We start from the raw sequence: 20,217 nt of genomic DNA on the forward strand, positions 1-20,217 counted from the left end.
TAGTTGCTTTAAGATGTGAATTTTAAAGTGATAATTAAATATCAACCGTTGATCACTGTGAACGCTGTTTAAGATCGCACAGCTGATCAGTATAAATGAGACTGGTTCTTATATCAATCGGTGTGAAAGATTGGGCCTTTTTAGCGTTGCTGGAGAAGGGCTAGGGTTAGGGTTTTGGGAGCGTTACTACCGATCCCAGAGCTCAATCCCCCCTCTCTCTCTCTTCCTGATCTTTGTCTCTCCTTGTTGACATGGCGACTGTTGTGCCCACCTCCGATGAGGATCCCGTCCTCGCTGTTGTTCGTTTCACTTCCGAGCTCTCCTGGGCGGATGCCGGCCCTGAGGTATTGTTTCTTTTATTCGCTGTTTATGCTTTTTCCTGTGTTAAAGATCTGATTTTGTTGGTTTTTATGTGATTCCTGGTTGTGTTTTTGCTAGTCTTTATCAATTGCTTGAAAAATATGTGGTTTTCTCTTAAAAAGTTTTGCTTTTATGTCTAATTTTTGATATGTCATTATTGGGAATTGTTGTTTAATTCATTGTGTAGATTTCTTGTCGCTGATTAAAAATGGCCTATGTATGGACAGCTTATCTAGAATAATATTATGATATTGTGTGTAAAAATTGGTTGTTTATGGTTGAAAATCCTTGTTTATTAAATAAGCTGTATTTAGAATCGTACTTCATTGAAAATCTTGGTTTATGTTTCTCTCTTGGATTTTATAGCCTTATAAATAGCATGTCATGCTCTAGTTTGGTTGACTGTTGTCATTTGTTTTGTTTGGCTGGTTTTTCTTACAAGTTGTACTAGGTGATGTTTTTGTATGTTATTTCATTATGGCTAAAAGATGTTGATTGTAGGTTTTTTTTTTTGGTTATTTTGATACTTTTTTTTTTGGGGGGGTAGGTTGCAGAACCTCAGGTGACTCGACTTTGCATGGAAGCCCAAGAATGCCTAGTAATTGGCGGATGGTTAGATCTGGTTTCTCTCATGCTTACATCAGCCGACTTAATCATACAACGTGTAGCTGAGAAAGGTAAACAGTTGGTTATAATTGTATTGGTCAGTGGTTGCAGCGGAATAAGCTTTTATAGGATGTCTAGATTTAACAATTCAGTGCTTACCACTGAATGTCTGTTGTTTGCAACTATAGAAAGTTTTAAGTTTCCTGAAGCTGGTGAATCAGGTGAATTTTTGCTAAAAATTTGATTTTTTGCAATTTATAGATCTAGAGTGCATATACACTGTAATATGCAGTCTTGTGTCAAGAGCTAGTAGTCCAGATGAAGCATTGGAGATGGCTAAGCTTATAACTTCAAAAATTATTCAGCATCCAAATGATAAGCCTGCATTGCGGTTGAAGCTGTAAGGCTGATAAATTTTGTCCTTAAAGTCTTTTCCTAAGCTCATCTCTTATTGTTTGTCATGCTTCGAGCAGCTTGTTCAATCTATACAATCTATTAGAGAACCCATATAGCAAGTTCTTTGTTTACATGAAAGCGCTAGACTTGGCAGCTAGTGGAAAAGTTACTGAAAGCATCATTCAGTCTTTCAAAAAGATTGATTGCTTTTTAGAAGAATGGAATATTGGAATAGTGGATCAGAGAAATCTTTTTCTCAGTATATCTAACATCTTGAAGGACAACAAAAGGTACACAGCGCAATAGTAATATTGGGTATTTCTTATGCCTAGTTTTCTTGATAAACTTACTTTGTCATTATATGCAGCACGGCAAAAGATTCTTTTACTTTCCTAACAAGGTATTTAGCTACCTTTTCGGGTGATGATGAGGAATCATATACCATGAATGATGCTAAAGAGGAAGCAGTACGTGCTATTATTGAGTTTGTGAAATCTCCAGATATGTTTCAGGTATCACATTACAGATTTGGTTTTTGCTATCAGTTGCATAATGATGAATTGAAAATGTACCTCTGATTTCTTTCCTAGCTTATACCATTTTACTGAAAGCAATCTGGTTATCAGCAATATACCGTGGAAAATCAAATACCAAGATGGTTTCCGGGAACTAGGAATATTTCATTAAACTCTGTTGAGTGTCTCTGTGTTCTGATTCCTAGTAATCACATGATAGCCAAATTGTTTGAAAGTTTGAGTTCCATTTGCACCTCATTGATCAACCTTTTGAACCGTTAAGAGTTGTTTTTTCCCCTTAGTTCTTCATTAGTTAATTAAACTTTGTATATCATGTTGGTGCTATTATGGTCTAGTTTTGGAACTTTTACATGTGTCCTCACAAGGCAAGTTATACTTCAAAAATTACCCTCTACATGTATATATATATATATGGTGATATTGATTTTTTCCCCAAATTTGTGATCTTGCAGTGTGATTTGCTTGACATGCCTGCTGTTGGACAACTGGAGAATGATGAAAAATATACTTTGATTTACCAGCTTCTTAAAATTTTTCTCACACATAGACTAGATGCCTACTTAGATTTCCAGTCTGCAAATTCTGCTTTACTCAAGAGTTATGGTATGTTGCTTCCCACCTTTTTATTGCTGCTTTAATTATGCTGTATCTACTTATGGTACTTACATCACTCTGCAGGTCTTGTTAATGAGGATTGTGTCACAAAAATGAGGTTGATGTCATTGATCGACCTCAGTTCCAATGCTTCTGGTGAAATTCCATATTCTCATATCAAAGATGCACTCCAGGTAGTTCTCTAATTCACTGTTACCTCTTCTAAAATAGTGTACCCAATAACATACCAATCTCTGAGGATTTAATATTGTTGCAGATCACAGATGATGAGGTGGAGTATTGGGTGGTAAAAGCAATTACCTCCAAAGTCCTCAATTGCAAGATGGACCAGCTGAACCAACTTGTGATTGTCAGGTAATTACTATCGTGATTATTATGAAGTTATTCTTCTTGAATCCATAATCTTGTCTGTTATATTTAAACATCTCATTCCTGTTCTGCAGCCGACGCACGGAACGGGTGTTTGGACCTGCACAGTGGCAAGCTCTCCGTTCAAAGCTTGGCATTTGGAGGGTAAATCTTCGAACTCTGATTTTGCTGAACTACCTTTTTTCCATTGTTGTTTGACATGTTTAATGTTTTACAAATTTACAGTGTTTCATCATTTGGTATGTATTTTTTCAAAAAAGTTAATCTTGTTTCTTTCCGATTTTTAGGACAATATTGCGGGTGCCATCAACACCATTCAATCTAAGAAGATATCTGAAGATGGAATTCAAGCATCACAAGCAATGACGATTCGTTAAATTACCAACCTGGCTTGTTTTTTTGTTATTTAAGAACACTTTGGAGTTAAATTGTCCATGTTGTAGGGTGGCAATTAATTATATATTTTTTCCGTAGATCTTAAGATGAGAACCCTAATGGAGTTCAACTCCTTAAAATTTTTGTTAACATTCTTGGATACTATTATGTGAGGGTTGGCTGTCTTGTAGACTAGGGGATTGCATTTCTCCTATTTTTCTTTGTTTTTGGTTCAAAAATCATTTTACTCTGAGAATTTATGTTAATATTATCAAGGGAGTATTTGAAATTTTATTGTATTTCTTTTAAAATAGATTTAATTGTTTATTTGATCTGCCAAAGTTTTTATTTATCTGTCTTCACAGGCTAACAAAGGGGTAAAATTTGCATATCCTACAAAATAGATGATCAATATTCTCTGAGAAAAGATCTATAGTTATGCTTATTTTCAAGTGTTTTTACAGATGAGCTATGAGACTAATCTGTAACAGTTATTGTTAACAAATGAATTGGTTAAAAGAAAATTCACTTAATCAAAGCATGAAAGATGCTAAACATGAAGAGTATTAAACTTTGTTTCCAATCAGATCCAATGCTTCAATCTAGCAAACACAAGAGCAGCAACCACAGCACCCCCTAGATGAGCTGATCCTGATATGTGTTCATCTCCCTGGACAAGACAACGACGAAGCGATAAATCCATGTATCTCCGATCAACCGAATTAGTACAAAGATGCTATTAAAAAATGCTTACCTTCTTAATCCTCCATAAATCACTTCCAATCAGTATTGCTCCCTGGCATTATAAACCAAAAGATTTAGTCCATAAGTTGCATGAATGATATAGCACTGTTTTGTATTAAGCTTGAGAGTTCCAGCTCACCATTAACATTGCAGGAACAGGTATGATGAGGTTTACATAGTATATGTTCTTTGGAAAAAGAAATATATCAAGCAGAATGATTGAATTAACAGCTGCACTAGCCCCCTGCATAACACGATAAATATTGCACGTTATTTATTCAGCGAGTGTCACTATGACGATGATCTGAATATATAATTACAGGATAGCAAGAATCTGAGATTTTCACTCAATTGTATATTGATAGATGGAAGGTGATTACTGATTAGAAAGGCAAGGAGATACTTTGCAGTTAGGAAAGGTGAAGCAATTCTAGTTTAGTAGCAGTCTAATGGGATCACATACCAGGCCGGCAATTCTTGAACTATGCCATCTTTGCAAGCTCTGAAAATTTCAGAGGAGATTGGAAATTAGAAATTGTATGATTGGGATAATGCTATTGAGAAAAATCTCATTAAAAACCAGTGGAACATAATTGAAAGATACTGCATCATGAATACCAAAGAGAGTATCTTGATATTGTTCTGTGGTTGCATATTTTACCTCGGATGATGAAGCAGTTATGGCTCCATGTACCAAGAAGAATATTGATCCACCCAGTGCTCCTGCTAAGTACAATTTCAGTAGAAATTCAGGCCCAAACAGCCTTGAAATCTGGGAGTTTGACAAACAAAACCAGGTAATCAGCAACAAGTTAATTGCATGAAAGTTTCATTAAAAAGATTGGTCACAAAGAGAGATCAGCTTTTGCACATAAAAATGTGACTGGTATTCCAGGCATACTAGAAACAACAACAAAGTCAATTAGTGCAAGAGCAGAATAAAAATCACACATCTAACCTAAGGCCCTTCATCAATCTCATAAGATATAGAATAAATAAAAAACATTTGACTTTTTACTTTAATACTTCCTGCTAATTTATAATAACAATTCTAATGTCTTCCCAAGTTATTTGAAAGCCACAGAAGTCTAGAAATCCTATGGATGCAGTATATATCATCAAACAAGAAACTTTTCACAGCATTGCAAACGAAGTCTGCCGCTATTGCTGGATGTTGAACAAAAGCTCATGTTCCCATGGGGCCATAGTAAATACTTGATACTCACTCAATACATATCCTGGACTGGGGAGTTATATTCATAAATTTTGTTCACAATATAAAATGAAATAAAATGGTGATACAATAGTTGATGAGAAATCCTTCTTCTTATATATTATTGATACACAATGTTGACCCACACTATTTATTCATATTCTGTCCTTGACCTAAGTGTGCTCAATAACCAGAAAGAAAATAGATTAACAAGAAAAAAGCATAAGGGCATCAAGAGATCTTACACTTGTACCCAAAGAAGTAGAGACCAATCATGTTTGTGACAAGGTGGTCAAGATCCGCATGGCTGAATGCACTTGTGATCAATGTGTGCCATCGCCCACTTTTGAAATTATCCAGTGAAATCTGCACATGCAAATACTCATGGCTATAATGGAAAATGAAACAAGTAATAATTGACTAAAAAATGCACAAAACAAGTATTATCTTAATGCTTTAGATGAAGTACTAACCATAAAATGTTTCCTCATAAATGTCGGGTCTGCAATTCTCCATAAGAAAAAAACAGCAACATTAGCTCCAATCAAGCTCAAAACTGCTCCCTCAGGGGTTGGTAGCGCATAGCCCCTACACAAAGAAGTTATAAGAAATTTTTACTCATGATAACCCACCACCGGATCTTTACAATTAAGTCTCACTAACTACAAGTTCATTTACGACAACAAAGTATTATATATGATTCTGGACAAGATTAATATCAACTCAATACTTAACTATCAACATAATATTGGTTACAAGTAACAACTAGCACTATCAAAATTGCACAAAACACACTTGGACTTATTCCGCTTAAAGCAATAAAAAAATCAGCACTCAACAGAAGCAGCTCCACCAACTTGAATTTTTCTAACAGGAAGGAGAACATAATCATCCTGCCACATTCTACCATAATCTTCTCATTTTTCCAAGAACAAATACTTTTCTTCCTGCCGTGTCACATGAAAATTTACGTCGATCATTACATTCTAAGGAATGGCGTCCTTGCTTGAAAGAACTTGCAAATAAATCATCAGTGTTCTGGGAATTCAGAGTTTGCATCCTCATCTTCACACCATTACTCACTCCTAAAAACACTAAAAAAGTGCATTGAAAAGCACCCTAAACTAAGCCATCACCATTCTCAACTTCAAGCATCAACCCCAACCAAATGACCTTTATAACCAAATGGTTCTAAATTCAAAATTCCAGACCAAAAAAACCTATCATCTTTGTTCTAAGGATTAAATAAAACCTAAATAGGAATGGCTTTCTCGAGAGACAATAGAGTACCAAAAATAATTATCTCAAAAATCCCAACTTTACGACCATTTGCTAAAAGAGAAACCAAGTACACTACCAGAAACTCCAGGGAGAAGAGAAGAGCCTCCGGGGGTCGAAGCTTCGTCGCTGCAACGATGCCCTCAAAGACTGAAGCCCTTGATCCACGACGCTATCAAGGGAAACCGAGAACCGAGTTCTCGTCAACACCCACTTCGACACATTCGGGGATCCGAAAAACCCAAACAATCCTGAAGATCCAGGGCTCTTCCAAGAGCTCCATGGGAGGCGAGCGGCGGCGGCGGAGGAGTCGGAAGAGGAGGAGAGAACACGGCCTCGAGATACGTGAGAGGAGATGAAGGGGCTTGAAGATTGGTGCTTTCCGAAGGAGGTGCTTCAGGGGGAGTAGTAGCTTCCGCATCTCGTCTCACTTTGCTTCACTTCGTTCCTCTGCTTCGTATTTCCATTAATGGCGTCTTCAAAAGCTTGCAGTGTTTACATAAAGATCCTTTTTATCTTTCATTTTTCATAAAAAAAGTCCTTTTACGGAGGGGTTTATATAAATTTTAAAGTTTCAGGGAGCTTTTGATAATTTTTTTCCCTCTCTCTATATATATATAAAATTTCTTTTTTTTTCCCCCAAAAAAAGAAAAAATCATGGCGATTGTTAGGGTTTTAGTTCGGCACTCCATCCATCGAATTCCATTCAAAACTTCTCGAGTTTCATCGTCTCCATTTTTAGGAGTTCAATCTTTCTCCAAAGCTGCTAATCTTTCTGGAATAATCCCGTTGGAATTCACTGGAATTCCTCAATCCTCAGATCGGACCTTATTTTCGAATCTTTTGCAGAGGTTCGGGTTCCCGCAATCCCAATCCTACGAGTTTGTTCAAAAAAATCGGTTTTTGTTGGATGGTTCCTGCGCTTCAGATGTTGAGAAATGTGTTGAGATTCTCTTGTCCTTGGGCTTTCTCTGATAAATCCCTTGTATCGATCCTCTCTTGTAACCCTAGACTTTCTGGAGTTAGGGTTTCTTGAGAAAATGGCAATTAGGGGTTTATGGAAATGGGGTTTCAAACAATTCCACCTTCTTTAGTTCAGAATGTTCTTGAACAAGCCGGAAGGTTCCATTTTGAGCCAGAAGCCCTCCGTTCCATGGTATTGGAACTGAGAAATTTGGGATTCAGTGATGATACTGTGATTAGGGTATTGCAACGTTGGCCGTTGGTTTTTCTCAGAGCTTCAGTGCATGTAAGCAATAAAGTTGAGTTCTTGAAGGGATTTGGGTTGAAAAACGCTGAGATTGATCATATCTGCCATGCTTATCCAGATTTCTTAGCATTTGGCATTGAGAATAGATTGAAACCCTTTGTTTGAGGAGTTCAGAGATCTCGGATTCAGCCGGAATGAGGTCTGGAAGGTGCTAATGAAGAACCCGAGGCTTCTTCTTGGAATGGAAGTCGGAGAATTGTCTCGCTGTGTGGACTTGATCAAGAGCTTGAAATGCAGAATGGCAATCAAATTGAAGATTTTATCCAAAGGTCCTCTCAATGCTGCCATTGATACGAAACTCAGAGTGGACTGTTTGTGCAGGCATGGGCTGATACGAAGAGACGCCTTCAAAGTTTTGGCTGTTGAGCCAAGGTCAATCTTGTATGAATTGGAGGATGTAGAAAAGAAGATCGAGTTTTTATTGGACAAGCTTGGATTTAGCATTGAATGTCTCGCGGAATGTCCCGAGTATTTGGGTGTCAATTTTGAGAAAGAAGATAATGCCGCGTTACAATGTTGTTGAACATCTCAAGTCCAAGGGTGCTCTTGAATTTGAGGTAGGATTGAAGCATCTGGTAAAGCTCAGTAGGCACAAGTTCTACAATTTGCTTGTGAAGCCGTACCCAGAATGTGAAGAGATGTTCGGGGGACTAAAGAAAGAAGTACAAGTTAAAGCCAGACATCCGGCAGGATTGTGGAAGCTGTTTAAGCCACCAAAGTTCTCCAATTCGGCGGAGGATGTGAGGAACATGAAGTTGTTCATGGAGTCTCTATTTTAGCTAGAAATTGATATTTCTGAGATATGGCATTGATCGGAACATGTTACGATCCAAGTGTTACTGATTGAATGAATTCTAAGGTGACTTCTGGAACATGAGTTTCAGTTGAGGTGTGCAGTAGAATTGCTCTTACTCCTCCTGATTAAGGGAATGGTCGGAGGATGCGCGAAACAATTGTTTTGTTTACGAGGCCTTTGATCTGTCAAGAAATCCAGATTTATGCGGGAGATCAAAGAATATCAGTTCATCACAATGTTTGGAGATTTGCAGCAGAATGTCTGCACTCCTGAAGTGAATCTCTCATCTGTGGTAATCTGTTTATTGAATGTCAAAACAACTTGAATTTTTTCTATTTTTCAGAATCTATAGTTCATTTTTGTGAAATCAAAAATTATAATAGAAATCGAAATATGGATGTGCGTTTGTCTTAGGAGGTTGTTACATTAACCAAAGTCCAAAACAACTACAACACTGAAGACTTGAAAGTGAATGAAACAGTAAGATCAAGGTGTGACCCTTGTTCATTAGTGTTTCAATTCAGCAAGCATGTGAACATCAAAATTCGAATAATCTCGCTTGTTCTTGAGAAATTATCTCAAGATTGCTACACGAGGAACACAACTTGGAAGTCTTAGTAAAGAGAACCAGAAGCTCAACTAAAGTTTTGCCATTTTGACTCTTACCTATGAAACAACACCTCAGGTGAAGTTTTCTATATGTTGTTCAATATGCTTTGGAAAATGTCTGATCCTCTATGAATAGCAGCAAATCATACCATTTAAGAAACTTTAGATTTCAACCTTTAGGCCCTTGCAACTGCCGCTTCACCAGTGCAGTGTAGATGCCATATTCTTCTCGAGTAGTTCATCATGTGTACCGCTCTCAGCAATTTGACCATCAGAAATAACTGCAACTTGTGGTTTTTCTCCTTGCAAATATATCATGAAAAAAGATTTGCTTTTATAGTATACCTTTTAATAAAACTCAATAAAAATAAATTTCATGGACTCTCCTTGAAATTAGATTTGTTTATACACACACACACACGCATATATATATATATATATAAATATCATAAATGCTATTAAAATATATTATAAATCAACAAAGTTTGGTGTAAGTGATAAAAAGAGATTGAATTCATCTCCCCTAGTTCTGAAACCAGAGAATACATTGTTTCCAGCCTATTATATTCTTGGAATTTTAAAAAATGAAAATCTTGGAATGTCATTGAAATATAGCCATTTTGCAGTTTAGGTACTGAATTTTAATTTTAATTTTTTTTTTTTTTTTGTCATATTTCGATTTCTCCATGATGAAAAAAAAAAAACCACTTGCAACCAGTGAAGAGAGCAAGAACGAGAGCAAAAATCCATAGTACATCATGGTATGGTAGTTAGTTGGGAGACAAAAACAGTAAAGAATAAACCACCAAAATACTATAATAGTGCTTTCATTAACTCCAATGAACTCTTCTTTTGCTATTTTAAAATTTAAAATGGAGACCGGTATAACGGTTTTTATTAAAGATTTTAAATTTAAAATAAAACTAGGGTTGAGTGAATGGAGCGTCTGGAGCTCCTGAAGGTTTGAGAGCGAAGCTTGCTGATCCTATCTCCTCCATCAAGCGCAGCTTAGAGTTCGCTGGACCTCGTTCTAAGAGGGTAGAGATCACTCTTACGTTTGAGGTGGATCAGGTCGGCGGTGAGGAGTAGCTTTTTGTATATTTTCTGGGTTATAAGGAGATCTGTTGTTCCTCTATTTTTGTTCATTTTTTATTTCCACAGCTAGTGGAAGGGTTGTTTGTTGTACCTTTTATTATTTTTATTTTAATGCATTTGGTTTATTCACCTTTTTTTTTTTAAAAAAAAAAATGGAGTTATTGAAATTAGAGTTATAAGTAGGGTACATATAATAATCAAATAGAAAACAAATTCTATTGTTTAATTGTCTCCATGCTACCTTTCATTGAACTTCTTTCTATTGTTTCAACAATGATATTCTAATTTAATAATTAACGTTTCAGTATTTTTCTTATTTTAATCAAGTGGCTGAGCTATAGCACATTAAATTTTCCATGAAAAAATGAAACCTTTAAAAATTTATTATTATATATATACACATGCTCAGAGACAACATTTATTTATTAAGGTTTAAAGTGTTAGTCATTGTTAATTTAGAAAACAAATTTTAATTTAGAATGGTCCATGTGTTAGTCATTGATTAGCTCTTTTTATAAAGAATAATAGAAAATTGGATATCAAGAAACTTCATAAATAGGACATCTTATAAATCAATTTAAGATGGATGTATATTGACTTGCAAGTCAATGTCTTAATTATAAACTTGCTTTTTTGAAAATATAGTAGAAAAAAAAGGTAATTAATAAAAGTATCAATAAAAAAAGCTAATATTTTAATAATTTTAAAAGGTCCACTTATCATCTAAGTGATAATTAAACTCGATGTGATGTTTTAAAACTCATGTTAATGAATAGAATTTTACATGAAATTATTTTAATAATTAAAAAAATATAAGAGTTATATTTTTTAAAAAAAATACCCAATAAGAAACTTCACATAGAGGGCAACTTATAAATCAATTCAATATTGATGTATAATGACTTGCAAGTCAATGTCTTCGTTATGAACTCTTCTTAGAAAATATAGGAGAAAAGTAAGTACTTAATAAAAGTATCCATGAAAAAAACTAATATCTTAGTAATTTTTGAATAATAGATGACATAGTCGCTTTTTATATGAATATGAACAGATTAAAACCCTGACGATATACGATGTATGCAGTATGAAAAATAAGTATAAGAATCCCGGGTGAACAGATGATATGAACAAGATGCATGAAAGCGATCACTGTGGGAAGGATTTGAACCCATGACCTCCCCCTTATACTTTGGTGTCATACTATTGGACTATCCAATGATTGACAATATCTTAGTAATTTTAAAAGATCCACTCATTGCCTAAATGATGACTAAATTTGATGTGATGTTTTAAAACTCATATTGATGAACAAATTTTACATGAGATTATTAAAGAGGACAATTTATATTAAAAAAAAACCATGTGAAATCACATGGATGCGCATTAAAAAAACCTACCCAATAAGAAATTTCATATAGAGGGTAACTTATAAATCAATTCAACATGGATGTATATTGACTTGCAAGTCAATGTCTTCGCTTTTAAAGAGGACAACTTATAAATCAATTCACAGGGATGCAGACTGAGTTGCTGGTCAAAGTCTTAGTTATAAACTCTTCTTAGAAAATACAGTAGAAAAACAAATTTTAATTTGGAGTGGTCTATGTGTTAGTTAACTCTCAATGTTGATGAGTTGGCAATATTTGTCAAATAATTATTTAAGTAGATTTAATGTTAGTGAGTGGCAAAGGTTTTTAAATTGTTTATAAAGTAATATAACTAAATATGAGATTTTCAGATCTATTTACTGTGAGTTTATTCGTTGGAGGAGTTACTTATAAAAGATTGATATTTGATTGAAGCGATATATGAGGCAAAAATTTATATTTGGAGATTGATTAATTGAATTGATTGAAGTTATTTATGGAGGCTAATAAAAAATATTGATTGAAGATTTTTTTTTTTTGATAGTGCTGTATAATACAAGTGTCAAATCAAGTTGAAGATTCATTACAGATTATAAGCAGTTGTTAGAACTTCAATTGAAAACCATGTTTGGATGGTGAAAAATTTATAAATTTGAAAATTATATTGATTGAAAGCTATTTATAGTTAATTTTGTGAAATCTAGTGTAATTAAGAGCATGAAAACAACTTGAATCTTCTATGTTCTTCAGAATTTATAGTTCATTTTGTGAAATCAAAAAACAGTAACACAAACCAAAATAATTTTCTTAGATCTCTTTGAATTTATAGTTCAGAAATCTTTACACATCTAACATTGATTTCAAATGAAAGTTTAAGATGAACTATTAAGAGGTTGTTACATACACCAAAAACACACTACAACAATTAAGACTTGTAGTGAATGAAGCAGTAAGATCAAGGTATGACACTTGTTCATTAGTGTGCTTCAATTGGGCAAACATGTGAACATTCAAATTCAAAGAATCTCACTGATTCTTGTGAAGTCTTAGTAAAGAGAACCAGAAGCACATTGAAACTAAACTTTAGGCGATGTTTCCTAATTGTTATTTGGTGTGCTTTCGGGAATGTTCGATCTCTATGAATAGTGGTAAATCATAGCATTGAAGGAAATTTAGATTTCAACCTTCGGCGCTTGCAACTGCCGCTTCACCAGTGCGGTGTAGATGCCATTCTTCTCGAGGAGTTCATCATGTGTGCCGCTCTCGGCAATTTGACCATCAGAGATAACTGCAACTGTGTCTGCCGTTTTCACCGTTGAGAGTCTATGTGCTATCACAAGCACAGTTCTTCCTTTCATTAGAGAATCCATTGCATCCTGCACAACCAACATGTATGAACTTCTTGTTTTGCAAAACTAATTATTAAACATGCCTGTCTTAATTATTTTGTGGTATGTATGTTACCTGAACCAGATATTCACTCTCAGCATCCAGAGCACTAGTAGCTTCATCAAGGAGGAGAATTCGGGGGTTCATCAGTAATGCTCTTGCAATAGCTATTCTCTGTTTTTGGCCACCCGAAAGTCTTATCCCTCGTTCCCCCACATGCGTTTTGTATTGGTCGGGAAATTTTGAAACAAATTCATGTGCATTTGCCATTTTCTGCCATTTCCATGAACAGGCTTCCGCATAAGAGAAATTCGAGAAGTACGAGAAAAGGGATGTAATTGGCATGACTTACAGCGGCATTCTCTATTTCAGTACTGCTTGCTTTGCCATCGAATCCGTAAGCAATATTCTCTTCAACGGAGCAATTGAAAAGAATTGGCTCTTGGCTCACAATGCTAACCTGCAAGAAAGTGATCTACATATTCACTTCTCTAATATGTTTGGCTACCGTACCAGTATTTTAAAGAAGCCATGTACCAAAAAATATACAAATATGGAGGATTATCAATAGTACTTTTGTAAGAACCTTATTCTGATTTTGTTTCAGAAATAAGAAAAAAATGGTAAGACTCACAAAGTGGTGGCATCTGTGAATGAAAGGATGAAGACAGAAATTTGCATAAAAATGATATGCAGATTACCTTTTTGTGAAGATGCTCATGTGATATTTCCACCAATGGGATACCGTTTATCAAGATTTTTCCCTTGAGAGGATCGTAAAACCGTTCGATTAAATTCGCTATTGTAGTCTGCAGCAAACATGAGATAGTCATAAGAAAGGCTGTCCATAATACAAGAATCTGTTATCTGGATAAACAGGTAACAAAGATGAGACCATGAATAATATTGATTACCTTGCCCCCGCCACTTGGTCCAACCAGCGCAACCTTCGAACCAGGCATCAGCTTTAGTGTAATACCCTGCAATTCATAAACATTTTGAGAGTTTTGAAGTATTTCTCTTGTCACATACATTCTGACTAGTTGGTGTGTTCAGCTTGTTAGTGAATTTTACTGTCTCAGTCACAATCTCCATCATGGATGATTGATTCTACTAGAACATGCATTTAACCAAGTAAATTACCCAAAACTAAAATGGTGTCTAATCTTATACAAGAATGTGATCTGTACATACCTTGAGCACCATATGACTAGGCCGAGAAGGATATGCAAACCAGACATCATCCAACTCTACGTCTCCATCTAATTCGCTGTAATCAAAACCAAGCCATTGTAGTGCAAAACTCTCGACTCTATTTGCAGCTTAATAATGTAAAATTCAGAACAAATTGGTAACAGACCCTAGTGGACATTTATCTCCTGATTTAGACATGGTGGAAACACGATCAAGAAGCTGAAAAACTCTTCTGCTTGCACCTGCGGCTTTCATTGCAGTTGTGTATACTCCCGATAATGCTGAGACAGATGAACCAACTGCAGATGTCCCGGAAGAAGACAATGTTTAAAAATGTAATTCATCTAAAATTAATTGCCCAAATCTGTCTTTCAGTATAGAGTTTTGTGGCCAGAAGGACCTGTAAGGCTGTATAATATAAATGATGTCAGATCACCAGTTGTCATGGACCCTGTGATAGTCAGGTTAGCACCATAAATCACCACAATAACAACGGACAATGTTGATGCTGCGTTCAGTCCACCAGAGAAAAGACCAACAACTTTCTGGAAAAAAACATTTCAGAATTCAATCATCAGAAAGTTTGAACTTTCAATTTTAAAAATATCCTCTTTCTCACATCAAGAACAAACTATAAAGAGAACTCACAGCTTGTTTGAGCCCAAGCTTCAATGTCTCATCTACTTTTTCTGAGTATCGTGAAATTTCGTAAGACTCTTGCGCAAATGATCTGACTGTGCGTATAGCTCCGAAAGATTCCTGTATCGGAAAAATAAATGACATAAAATTCTCATGAATTAAGACAGTTTAGATCATTCCATCACTAAGCAACAAATTTGACATTAATCAGTGATATTATAGAGACAAACCTCAGCTATTGACGCAGCTACAGCGGCTGCAGCTTGAGTCTTATGGGATAGTTCACGAAGAAACCGTCCAAACTTACGAACAGCAACAGATATAGCAGGTACTATAACCAGAGCCAATACTGTTAAAATAGAAAACTTGTGAGCAAATCAGATTCTGGTGAAGAAATCATACATGCTACAGCAACATACATAATTTGTCACAAGATATGCATTCAACGAGTGAAAAATAAAATCTATAACCAATTTGCATTAGTATTAATAATTTATAGAGTGGATCGATAGGGATAATTTCTTATTGTTTTCCTGCTTGTAAAATCTCGTCGCTCATATTCATTATGGCCAATCACTCAGCCAGAAATTAACCAAACATGCTCTGGATGAACATATGGTGCTTTTCAAATATCTCCTCTATGCAAAAACAGTGAAGATAATCTCTTCTGAACCCTGATTCGGCAATTAGGATACATCAAACTTTATAAGGATAAATGGAATAAAGGCCCTGGAATAATATGGATATTATATATTCCAGTGCATACAAATCTACATGCCCTCTTTGAGCATTCAAATGTCTTAAAGACAAGATATTGTGCATAATTTTCATACCATTTTCAGAAGATATCCATCATAACAGCAAACACCGAATATGCAATATAAGTACTCACAGGTCAATTTCCATGAGGTTGTAAACATAAAGCCAAGACCGATAAGTGTTGTGGTGAGATTACGTAGGGCTTCCGACAGATTGGTAGTTGCAGCATTTTTTATGATTTGTGTATCTTCAGATAGCCTACTTAGCAGTTCCCCAGTTCGCGTCACATCATAGAATGCTATTTCCTGACAAATAATTTTGAGGGATCAATATAAATCCCAATGAAATAAAATTGTGATAGTAATAGTTAATCCACATGATAACATTAGTCTCACTTGGTTTATAAGATGGCTGAACAAATCCTTCCTCAAACGAGCAACTACCCTTTCACTAGCAGAATTGAACAACCATGCCCGAAGAGCAGCACAAACAGAGCTACAAAAGAAGACATGAAAACATTTTTATTCAATAGCATTCTACAGAGAAATATTGGGCCAGAAAACAAGTCAGAAGTTCACAAACAAACGAACTGACTGATTATATCTTTAGAATAGAACAAATATCTAAAAGGAAAAGACAAGACTTCCAGTTAACTTCTCTCAGTTCCATTCTTAATGATTTAGAGAACATCAACTATTTAGACCAATGAACAAGTTATTTACTCTACACACAGCTATTTTATGCCAGCATCAGAACGCTCAGACATTGCAATCTGAGCCATCCAACTTTCCATTGCAGAAAAAATGAAATGGGAAAGGATTGAAAGGAAACAAGATGAGTTAAAGAAGAAGAATGTTTCTAACAGCAAAGATGGTGAAACAATATGAGTTGGATCCAATGCATACACATAACTACATAATTCCAGCTGAAATTTGAAAACCCCATTTCAATGACACCGGAACAAGATATTCACCCAATAAAAAAAAGAAGCAGAAAATCAAGATAAATTATAGATTCAATAGGAACCATCAGAACCATGTTTTTCCAGGCCAACGAAGGGTAAAATGCAAGAAATTATTCCTGAGCATACCCTACGAGAACTATCAGCACAATTTCTAAAATTGTGTTGTTCACATATTTTAGAGCTTGAGCTTTCTCTTCCGGCGTATTAACCTCTCCTGAGACAATGTCAATTATCTTCCCTCCATATTTTGGCTGCAACATAAAGAAGACAACGATTGATACACGCTATACGGAATGTTGCAGTTTACACCAACTTAAGCCATGAAATGGCATTGTGCCATAGAAGAACAGATACTTGAACATAAAGGAATACCTACAATCAGAATACTAGTGGTAGACGCTATCAAAAGTGCTATGGTGGCAATAACCAATTTTCCTGCATCAGGTTTTGCCTGAAAGTAGAATAAACCGAGAAAAGTTAACAACATCAATGAAATTCCACATGCCCCCGCAAAAAGTATGAAAATAGTTATCCCACTTACCAGCCTTACAACTCTACAAAATCCAACATTTGCTGCCTGAAGGTTAGAAGACAATATTATCAGTTTATTCTTATCTGTAAAAACCAGAACAGAGAAGAAAAAACAAAAAAAAAAAGGAGAAAACTATAGTCACCTGAACGGCACCACCCTCTTCCAGATCTGAAGGACCATTGGATGATTCCTAACATGTTGGATAACATTAGTTTTGTTTTGATAGATTTGAACCATTGAAATACCAATAAACATCAACAAGTTTGATGTAATTCCTAAGCAAGGATAATGAAATTTCACGTAAGATGGATACTAGTTTATGAGTGACCAAAAGTAGAATCTCATTGAAGAAGCAGAAATACAGCAAGATCAGGAAAAAAAAATTGTGGCTTTCATTTGCCAAATGACATATCCAAAAGCTATAAGGTCAAGCATGGATCATTCCATTAGACAAAAAAATCCAAGGGCTCCAATTGATGTACTAATAGTTGCAATCATCCAATATTGTAGAAAACATTAAAAAAAAAAAAATACATCCTCATGCAATTTCACAAGGTGCACAATTACAAGAACAAAGAAAATAGTTGCTAGAGACCAAGAAAAGAAGAATTGAATTTTCAAAAATGATAAAAACAGACAATTCAACCGCCCTAATTCAAGAACTTGTCTAACAACTAATTAATCAATTGAATAATTAAGAAAAGCTATCTGTACATAACCACATGCATCAATACTTTAGGTACTAAAATCAAACACAATTACACCACACAAAAATACAAAACCGCATCAAACTTAAAAATAATTTTTTTTTTTTTAAAAAAAAACTCATTTGATTAAGAAACCTCAACCAAAATTATTTTTTTTAAAAAAAAAATACATCATAAGCAACAACAAGAACAGAAATCATCAAAAAGAAGTAAAAAATTCAGCACAAGATGATGAGATGTATACCTCTTGTTGATTGAGCAGAGGGGTTCTGCTACTAGGGGAGCTCTTGATCCTAAGGTTCTTCCCCATAATAGACAAAGATACAAACTTTGTTTGGAAGAGAGAGCAAGAGAGGGAGAGATTGGGAGATTAAGGAATGATTGAGCAATGAATGAATCAATTGGGATTTTTAAGGTTAAAATTGAAATCAAATCACATGAAGAAGAAGCACATGTTGATGCTAAAGACTTGAGAAGTAATTAAAAAAGAAAATAAAAATGGTTTCTTGGAAGAGTGATTCATGGGCGTGCATGAGTGGGCCCATAATGTGGCTTTTGGCCTCTTGTCTTTCAGCAAGTGGGTGGGAATCTATGGCTTGTGACACCGCATTTTCTTTTTTATTTTTTATTATTTATTAATATATATATATATATATATATATTTTTTCCAAACCCAAGTTTGAAGACATGGTGAATGAGGTATTAATTCCACGTATGTCCTCTGATTAATTGGAAGCTTGTTCTTTTTGATATATTTTTTTCTTTTTGATATATTTTTTTTTTCAAAATTACTATTTAAATATTAATTTAGCTTATACACGATATTAAAAAAAGATTTATTTGTATATATATATATATATATATGAGCAATTAAACTGAATTTTAAAGGGCATATATAACATTTGATTTATTAAGAAGTACTCCATCAGTTCCTAAATATATGTCATTTTAAGAAAAAATTTATTCTAAAATAGTTATTTTACAATATCAAGGCAATATTTATTTATTTTTTTTTTAAATTTTACCCATCTTCAATTTTCAAAGTTATATAAATGAAGAGAGTAATATTTATAGTCCAAAAAAAAATACATGATTTAGAAAAAAAAGATAATTTAGTAATTTAGTTGTTTTTTATATTAAAATTTAGATAATTTAATACTATCCTTAATTCTTGTGTAATATCTTAAACGATATGTATTTAGGAACAGAGTGAGTATTTCACTTTATCGGGCAAAAAATAGTAGCAATTAATTGTGCTGCATTAATATCTTGTTATATGAGCTATGTATTGGATGAATCGAAAGTGTTTAATTTTATTATATTATATATATTTATTGATTGATTATTGATTTTTTTTTAATAATTTTAAATATTAATTTTTTAAGTTTTTTATGCTAGGTTTTTTTATTTTTAATAAATAAGGGATATGTGCTCTCGTTAAAGGGCGTTCATTTCATTGTAAGTGAGGGGAAGTCAGAAAGTGAGAGGAGTGCCACTTCCCTGAAGTAGGGGAAGTGATATCACTTCCAGAACTTCTGTGTTCATTTGTCATAAAGTGAGAACAGAACTGAAAGATTTAGGTGTTGGATGAAATTCTATAAATTCAGAAAAGATTTTAGAAGTTAAAAAAATTAGTTTTTATAGATTAACTCACATTTTCCCATTTCAAATTGAAAAAAATCTTTGAAAGTGCTTTAGTTCAAAATCTATTTCGATCAAGTTTGAAATACTACCTCCACACTTCAAAGATAAACGAACATCGAGTGAAAAAAATCAGACCATTTCTCCTCACTTCTCCTATTTTTCTCTGAAATGAACGCGGCCTAAGAAAGTAAAAACAAAAGCAATGTTAATATCTCAGGACATTTGCTATTATATTGGAAGAACATTGAAGTTTAATTTTAAGTTCTCTTTAAAATAAATATTTTATATAAAAAATTTAATTTGTTAGTTGTGCAAAAATTGAGTGGAAAGGTCTCATGCATGTACTGTGAATTATTGAATTTTGTTCGGCCTTAAATGAAAAGATAGTCCAACTTTTCCAAATAGTACCCTGATGATTGCGTGAAGTTGCTATTGCAAGCTCTATTCTTACAATGAGTCCAATGAGTGACACGTAACCATAAACCAACTTTGTATTGGTGTACCATGAGGACGAAACCTTGACATTTCCAATGGATGGTGTAGCGAGAGAAAAGAATGTCCATGAAGACTCTTTGGAGTTCAAAAGTCCAAGATCTCAATTATCAAGGACTTCCCATCCGTTTAATAATCAAATAAAAAACTAATTTATAATTAATTTACATTTGACTCCATGGTACCTTTCCTTGTACTTTTTTCTATTGTTTCAAAAACAGCACTGTAATTTAATAATCAATGTTTCACTGTTTCTCTGATTTTAATC

General features: G+C 34.4%; 4 protein-coding genes across 4 annotated transcripts; 2 read left to right on the forward strand and 2 right to left on the reverse strand.

The window, feature by feature from the left end:
* Positions 1-137: 137 nt before the first annotated feature.
* Positions 138-3,466, forward strand: LOC120267899 (eukaryotic translation initiation factor 3 subunit M-like). Its single transcript, XM_039275575.1, has 10 exons — positions 138-344; positions 908-1,037; positions 1,228-1,366; positions 1,440-1,652; positions 1,730-1,874; positions 2,351-2,501; positions 2,577-2,686; positions 2,770-2,867; positions 2,957-3,026; positions 3,170-3,466. Exons 1-10 carry the CDS (start codon positions 252-254, stop codon positions 3,257-3,259), a joined length of 1,239 nt encoding a protein of 412 aa, XP_039131509.1. The 5' UTR covers positions 138-251; the 3' UTR covers positions 3,260-3,466.
* Positions 3,467-3,678: 212 nt separating this feature from the next.
* LOC120267400 (RHOMBOID-like protein 12, mitochondrial) lies at positions 3,679-6,959 on the reverse strand. The gene is made up of 9 exons (XM_039275036.1): positions 6,934-6,959; positions 6,572-6,886; positions 5,688-5,802; positions 5,468-5,580; positions 4,663-4,780; positions 4,465-4,503; positions 4,141-4,245; positions 4,012-4,053; positions 3,679-3,927 (listed from the first exon to the last, which is right to left on the reverse strand). The coding sequence occupies exons 1-9, from the start codon at positions 6,957-6,959 to the stop codon at positions 3,841-3,843; spliced, it is 960 nt and encodes a 319-aa protein (XP_039130970.1). The 3' UTR covers positions 3,679-3,840.
* Positions 6,960-7,148: 189 nt separating this feature from the next.
* On the forward strand, positions 7,149-8,971 carry LOC120266403 (transcription termination factor MTERF15, mitochondrial). The gene is given in 3 exon segments (XM_039274026.1): positions 7,149-7,855; positions 7,857-8,246; positions 8,248-8,971. Coding segments are annotated over 3 exon segments (990 nt in total). The 5' UTR covers positions 7,149-7,549; the 3' UTR covers positions 8,542-8,971.
* Positions 8,972-12,483: 3,512 nt separating this feature from the next.
* On the reverse strand, positions 12,484-18,229 carry LOC120267095 (ABC transporter B family member 25). The gene is made up of 17 exons (XM_039274795.1): positions 18,058-18,229; positions 17,249-17,296; positions 17,116-17,151; positions 16,951-17,025; positions 16,701-16,825; positions 16,006-16,105; positions 15,744-15,915; positions 15,082-15,200; positions 14,861-14,971; positions 14,613-14,757; positions 14,379-14,511; positions 14,213-14,288; positions 13,933-13,998; positions 13,720-13,827; positions 13,371-13,478; positions 13,094-13,291; positions 12,484-13,005 (listed from the first exon to the last, which is right to left on the reverse strand). Exons 1-17 carry the CDS (start codon positions 18,121-18,123, stop codon positions 12,802-12,804), a joined length of 1,890 nt encoding a protein of 629 aa, XP_039130729.1. The 5' UTR covers positions 18,124-18,229; the 3' UTR covers positions 12,484-12,801.
* Positions 18,230-20,217: the final 1,988 nt, after the last annotated feature.

This window comes from Dioscorea cayenensis, chromosome 8, assembly GCF_009730915.1.
Source record: "Dioscorea cayenensis subsp. rotundata cultivar TDr96_F1 chromosome 8, TDr96_F1_v2_PseudoChromosome.rev07_lg8_w22 25.fasta, whole genome shotgun sequence".
Lineage (NCBI taxonomy): Eukaryota > Viridiplantae > Streptophyta > Magnoliopsida > Dioscoreales > Dioscoreaceae > Dioscorea > Dioscorea cayenensis.

Coding starts and splice junctions, on each gene's coding strand:
- LOC120267899 (XM_039275575.1), top strand. CDS start 252: ATGGCGACTGTTGTGCCCACCTCCGATGAGGATCCCGTCCTCGCTGTT. Junction 2,502..2,576: donor TGCTTTACTCAAGAGTTATG/GTATGTTGCTTC, acceptor ATCACTCTGCAG/GTCTTGTTAATGAGGATTGT. Junction 3,027..3,169: donor CAAAGCTTGGCATTTGGAGG/GTAAATCTTCGA, acceptor TCCGATTTTTAG/GACAATATTGCGGGTGCCAT.
- LOC120267400 (XM_039275036.1), bottom strand. CDS start 6,959: ATGGAAATACGAAGCAGAGGAACGAA. Junction 6,887..6,933: donor ATACGAAGCAGAGGAACGAA/GTGAAGCAAAGT, acceptor CTCCCCCTGAAG/CACCTCCTTCGGAAAGCACC. Junction 4,054..4,140: donor CTGTTCCTGCAATGTTAATG/GTGAGCTGGAAC, acceptor TTATAATGCCAG/GGAGCAATACTGATTGGAAG.
- LOC120267095 (XM_039274795.1), bottom strand. CDS start 18,123: ATGGGGAAGAACCTTAGGATCAAGAGCTCCCCTAGTAGCAGAACCCCT. Junction 17,152..17,248: donor AAGAGGGTGGTGCCGTTCAG/GTGACTATAGTT, acceptor TCTAACCTTCAG/GCAGCAAATGTTGGATTTTG. Junction 14,289..14,378: donor GGAGATAAATGTCCACTAGG/GTCTGTTACCAA, acceptor TTTTGATTACAG/CGAATTAGATGGAGACGTAG.